Source organism: Rhea americana, unplaced genomic scaffold, assembly GCF_003343005.1.
Source record: "Rhea americana isolate MKP2758 unplaced genomic scaffold, rheAme1 scaffold_173, whole genome shotgun sequence".
NCBI lineage: Eukaryota > Metazoa > Chordata > Aves > Rheiformes > Rheidae > Rhea > Rhea americana.
This window is the reverse complement of record NW_028185850.1, coordinates 514,844-521,545: the sequence shown is the minus strand read 5'-3', so window position 1 is coordinate 521,545 and position 6,702 is coordinate 514,844. Positions and strand designations below refer to the sequence as shown.

General features: G+C 37.3%; 1 protein-coding gene across 1 annotated transcript in view; it reads right to left on the bottom strand.

Annotated features, from left to right (window-relative positions):
- Nucleotides 1-4,535: 4,535 nt before the first annotated feature.
- Nucleotides 4,536-6,702, bottom strand: part of CRIM1 (cysteine rich transmembrane BMP regulator 1) — a 186,784-nt gene continuing 184,617 nt past the window's right edge. The window contains exon 17 of the mRNA XM_085301188.1: nucleotides 4,536-6,017. Coding sequence (XP_085157314.1) covers nucleotides 5,841-6,017 — 177 coding nt within the window. The 3' untranslated portion in view covers nucleotides 4,536-5,840. The remainder of the gene's footprint in view (nucleotides 6,018-6,702) is intronic.

Genomic DNA, 6,702 nt, shown 5'->3' with positions numbered 1-6,702 from the left:
CAACGGCCGCCGCGCGGGCCGGGGCGGGACCGGCGCCGGCGCCAACCGGTCCAGCCCGGGCACCGAGCAGCGGTTAGGCCGCGCAGACCGGGCCTTCGCACCTCGCGTGTGCTGGGGCGCGCTGCCGCAGAGCCCGCCCCGTGGTGGCGCAGAGCCGCCTCCGGGGCAGCAGCCAGCTCCGGGGGGTGCCGCTGCCGCGACTGAGACGCCTCGGAGACACGCATTTTAAAGGACGCTGCCGTGCTTTTGTAAGGACCGGCAAGTCGCTGCTTAATTTTACCGCTGGCAGAGAAAGCAGAGATGCGTTTGTGGATTTTAGCTTTGAATAAGAGAATGGGCATTGTTTTTGGGAAACTTGAGTTCCTGTCCAAGACAGGCAATAGCTGCGGGCCTGAGGCATAAATTAAGGGCTTTTGAACAGTGGGGCAGTTCACTGAAGGAAAGAGAGGGAAGGAAAAGGYTTTTGCTGTAATTTGCTGTAATTTCATTGTAACCTGCTAACCGCGGCATGGGTGGGTTTAGGGGCTGTTTTCACAMTTTGGCCATCCACAAGCATAAAACTTAACTTTTGGAGATACTTTGTTTTTTTTTTAATAGAATAGTCACTCCTCTTCCAATCCTTTGCTATCTTTATGTTATGTCTATTTGTGCAATAGGTTATTTTTAACTAGAACAGGCTTTTTTAAAATCTAGAACTTTTTGATCTCTTGTAAGTAAACCTTTGGCATTCTCTACAGTATGTGGCAGGAAGTTTCTCTGCTTAAAGAAGGCTCAAAACAAATACAAGTTACTTTTCATACTTCCTACTTGCCATTTTGAAAGACACAGCAAGTGGAAAAAATCATCCCTTGTTCCGCCTCTCCATGCCACCCAGACTTTTAAAGATCTATGTTGTATACTAGTCAAGTTACTGCTTTTCCAAGTTGACAAACCCTAGTCAATGTGGGCATTTTAGATAGGATCGTTTCTGACACTGTGAGCAGCGTGAAGGAGACCAGAACTACTTTCAGTGTTCAAATATGGGTGCATCAKGGACTTACACATCGGCATAATGTTGTTTTCTGGATTGTTCCTTCTTCGTAAGATCCTGTTTAAGCTCTCAGTCACTGTTGAGGACTTATTTTCACAATGCTGTTGATAATAATCCTGGGATCTCTTTCCTGAGCCCTAAAAACATGCGGTGTCCTTTATTGTATGTGTAAAATTATCTTTTTTTTTTTTTCTCTTTCCACTTGCACAACCCAAGGAAACAGAGGAATGTTTACAGGCAGCGTGAAGAGTATTTAAAGACACTATTCTCTGGAAGACATACCACCTCTTCGAACAAGAAAGCTGAAATAGTTAACTAGCAAGGGAAAGGAAATTACTGGACATCAACAGGCATCTTTCAAACAATATAGCTGCATCCAAATGAGGGAATTAGTACATAGTCTCTAGCAGGTTACATCTGAAAATACAGTAAGGCAAATCAAAAATTTAAGAAACAACTTGCAAAAGTCAAAATACCATTATAAATCCCTTTCTGGATGTATCTTGAGCAAAAYGTTCACTCGAGTCCATAGGACTAGCATGTGATGAAGGTATTAAAAGAACTACTTAATAAAATCAAACCTTCACATTTAGGTTTCTGTATCTATTCACTTTGGAGAGGTGCAAATACTGGACCCTTCTTTATGGGTTACAACTAGAGTCCAGCAGGTATCTCCATGAGTACATGCTCTTAAGCATACTAAAAGGATACGAAAAAGGGAGGGAATAGCAAAGAAACAAAAGCTASTAAATTGTTAAGAGTAGTAAAAGTAAGGGCTGAGTGTGATAATTTCAATATATTATGATACTGAATCATTCAGTATTCGTCACTACTACTACTACTTGTTCATTTTGGATTATTAGAGTTACTGCTATGAAAACACCGACTCAGTGGTCAGTAGCCGTCAAACCAGTATATATATAATTCAGGGTGCACCAYGTTTAAACAACAGGGACATTTTCAGTCCCTCTGCCTTTGATGTCAAAAGGATGTAATAGAATGGAAAGTGATATAGCGAAGGGCAAGGATGACCAAAAGGTATGGCTGTCATACAAAAAGCTTGGGACTTTTCAGCATGGAAAAGATAAGACAAAATGGACTGAAGATAGAGGTCTGTAAATTAATGGGTGGTGTATAGATGTTGATCCACTGCTTCTCGGAATGCAGAAAGTGAGGGATGCCACATGAAACCATTAAAGGAGTAGGGTCAAAACAAGGAATAGAGGCAGTTTTTCCACACGTCATGTAGTTAAGCTGAGAAATTCCTTGCTTCAAGGTGCTACAGATGCCAGAACTTTACATCAATTCTATTACTTTACATCAATTCTATTATTTTACATGTAGAAGAAAGAACATTGTGGGCTAATAGAGACATTCTCTATGGCTCAGGAAGTCCTTGAATTGCAAATTGCTGGAAAGAAACCATCATCTCTTTTTTAACACGCTTCCCTACATAGTCTCCATCACCGTTGGAGACTATGTACTACCTTAGATAGACCTTTGATTTGGTCTAATATATGTTTATTTTGACATAAATTTTTGCTTTTGTGTTCTAATTGTGGCAAAGCTAAGCTTCATGTGGCATTTAGTTGATTTCTGACCCTCTTGTTGCTGTAGCTCTCCTCACTCCATGCGTTATGTATCAAAAATAAATAAGTAAAAACAACAAAGAGAAAAGGAGAGTTTAAGTATGGTTTTGATTGGCTTCTATAGGCTCATACCACAGCCCCATATGACTATTTGTGACTTTGCATGATAATTGTGATTAGACCAGATAGCATGGCAGAGGCCAGTTTTGAGAAACTTGAAAATTCTTTGCAAAATTCAAAACTTTTCTTAACTGAAGTGATAGTTACTAAAGTAACTATTCTTTTCCTATAGTTTTTCTGAATTGTTTTGGTCTAAGGTCAGCTTAACAACGTACAAATTCCTGCCTGAAGAGAAAAATAATATCAAGATAAAAACTAATGCCTCAAGGACCACTTCAGGGAAGTAATAAATATGAACATTTAAAAAATATGCATCAATAGGTTTAAAATTTTTTTATTGTGCTGCCAAGAGCCAAATTACAAGAAACCGCCTTACAGTTAAAAAAGTAAACAAGCAATCTGCTGAACCGCAGTGCACTCCGAGTGCCACATATGCATCTATTTTTCAGAAAATTATATCTGCATTTCTCTTACAAGAGCACAACAGGAACCAAAGTAAAAGAGTGTAATGGATACAGCACATAGGATAAATCATATCTTTAAAATAATAATAATAAAATAATAATAATAATAAAAAAACATTTTACACCATGTCCTATATCCTGCTAATATTTTCAGAATATGGCCTTGATTGTAAAACAAAAGCAAGCATTTACAATTCTGGATAAAGACTGCTTACTCTTATGCAAGGAATGGATGTTTTGTCTTGACAAAATCTTTGCAATAACTGGACAGAAACATCTCTGTTTCAATATCAGATTGAGTACAAAACACTGGGGAGACTACATTTTTTCTTATTTGTGTTTGGAAACTGAAGTTATATAAGCAGAAAAAATGTTGACCCTTAATGATACACTTATTTTTTTTCTTTGATGCAAACAGCTAGAACACCTTTTTGATATTCTAAAACAAAAAAATTGTTAATCTTCAGATTAATAAATTAGGTCATTATAATAATAAATTAGTTTTTTTTTTCAGTTTTAAAGTTCAGCAACCTCTGACCAAGTATTTACAACAATACTTGAGAGTTCCTTTACAAAAAATACATTTTCTTTTCACATTAAGCATACTGGGTATCTGTGTCTTTTATGACAAGCATTTGTAAAAGAAAAAGGCAATGCACAAATGGGTAATTAGTATAAAAGTGCCAAGACCTGTTTGGAAAGTTAACATTGTATTATACAGTCAGAGTTATAAATGAGGCAAGCTACAACAAACTTCCAGCTTAATGTGGACAATATTCCAGTAGTTGTTTCAAACAAATGTTTGAAAAAAAAAACAAAAACAAAAACAGAAAAAAAGAAAATCCAGGAGCTGATGGTGTTATTCTAAGGAGCTGATTAGTGCTGCATGTATATTGTCATCAGTGTCTCTAGCCAATGCATTCATTAAAAAGCCTTTTTAAGGCTAAGCAGGAAAAGAAAAATAAGAAACACCCTGAAATGTAGCAAGTAGCAAGAGCAACGCTTACTGCTATATTCGTGCACGTACTGTACACACGCAAACACAAGAGTGCACGCACACACACACACGCACACAAACGGACACTTTCAAATCAAATCAAACCGTAGGTAGAATGAGATGCTCTTTTCTTGTCTTTCCTAAACTCACAAGCGATTAAGCATTGGTATGGAATGCCTGTTTATCTGTTTCTGCTCTGGGTAAAATCTCTCTCAGATAAAAATACATTCAACAAGAAAAAAATAGAAAAATATATACTGTATATATAGTACTTTATATATACAGTATATATGTATAATGTATATACACATGCACGTAGGTATACATATGTACATATGTATACCTACGTGCATGTGTATATACATAATATATACACAAACATACAAATACTTTTTGTTGTTTTTAGCATAATTATATTTACATAAATATTCCTATAATGCTAAAGTTTAAAGAAGCATGATCTCCTTTTTTTCTGAGCTTCAAAAAAGGTGCTTGAGTAATATACAATTAAAATTAAGCAGCTTCCTAGCATGGAAGTAGTTTCTAAATCTGCATACCAGTAAATAAGAACAACAACAGGAAAAAAAAAACAACCTTAAACCAGTCTCTTTTTTACTCTCTTTTAAGCAAGAGCTTTGTCCAACAAAAATATTTTTCCTTCTCCTGTATGAACAACCAGAGATTGATACAAAATAACAAAACAAAACCACAACAGACAAAAACAAACAAACAAAAGCCCCTGGAACTGCATGGTGTTCTTGACTTTTCCTTCCTTCCTTCAATACTGCTGTCAAAAGATCCAGTGCTCATATCAGGAATTACTTAGGCCTCAGTCATTTGCTAACTCTGCCAAAGTCAGGCTAATCTAGCCAATCAGCTTTGAAGAAAACAAAAATAAAAACAAAAAGCAGCACAACATATAATTTTATACATCCTTAATAAACCCACCCTTTATTTTCTGCTATAACCTTTTCCTTGCTATTTCATTAACTACTGCAGCTTCTCGTCATCATATAGAAAAATATTTGCAGCTACACCACACCTGTGATGTGACAAATTCTGTTCTAGGAGTATATTATTATAGCAACAGCTGGAGAAAAAAGGGAAAAAAAAGACCTTTTCACTTTTTTCTTTCTTTCTTTCCTTTTTTTTTTTTTTTTTTTTTTTTTTTTTTTTCCATCTAGGGTTAAACTTTTCTTCAACAGATGCAGTTTCAGAGCAACAAGAAAAGCCACCATCCTGCTGCTGGGCAATACTTTCTACTCATCTTCTTCTCCAGCCAAGCATGACCAGCTTTTCTTCTCTGAAGCTTCCTTTTATCTCATTGCCTACCCCCAGGTCTCAATTCCCCCTCCCAAAAATCCTCTACAGCTATGTTACAAGCAAATACATCTTAATAAGTTTTAAAACTTTGGTTCTAAGAAAACACTTGGTCAGTTATCTCAAGGAAAAGTAGGAATGCTTTTTCTGGCACATTGCAGGAGTCAGAGCTCATCCCAGTAAGGTCTTAGAGCTGTACATGTAGTCACAAATCCAATACAATCCACTAAGCAAGTGCACAATTCTAGTTTTATTTTAATAGCAGACTTAGTCTCTCTCTTTTTTGCTCTTTCTTAAATCCTTGGTAAGGGTGCAATTCTTCAAACTGTTTGATAGAAATTATCTGCCTGTAGGTTGTTCTGTTTCTGCATGCTGTAAAATCCACTGTATCTTGAATCTGGGTCTGCAATTCTTAGCATCCTCTGAGAACTGTCCACCTGGACCATAGTACCTTTCTTGCAGTCCACATACACCAGTTGATTGTTCAGGCAAGAAGGCTGTTAGAAAAGAAAGGGAACATTAAAACAGTTCAAAGATTTTTGTATTCCACCCATAATTAAAAAAAAAAAAAAAGTTTGTGGTACAAGGCCACAAACGAAGTAAAAGTCCAGACTGTTTCATCACCAGTTTTACTAAGCTTGGCAAAGGTTTATGCCAGGCAGAAAAACAGACCAACACCCTATTCTAACTCRCCATTTTTCATCCTCTGAGTGGCACTCTGATACTCTCACATGCCAGATGGAGTGGTTAAGTTGTACTGTATTAACCTATCGTCACACCAAGGCCTWAACCTTTTTTCTGAGGACACTCATGCACTTGTTTTCAAGACTAAATGTGTCTTCAGTGGTGCTAATCATTTTCAAGAATGTTTTGATCTTGGTTGCAGTTCCACTAACAGAGTGGGAGAGGTGTCAGCATTACAGTGAATCCTACAGGGAGTGGATCTSCTGGGAGATCCTTCTATATTCCTTGCCAAGGTTGTTTGTGCATTACTTTCTTGTCTAGGAATTCATCCATCTTTTTTTTGGTATCTGCTAGGCCTTGTATCCTTGCAAAACACTGCTATTGCAGAGATACCTAGAGTTGATGTGGCACTTRCTAGAGCTGTCCTTAGTTGCCTCTAAGTGCAGAATTACGGTATTTAATTTCAAGTAAATGTAAGTGAGGGTTTGAGCATGTAGA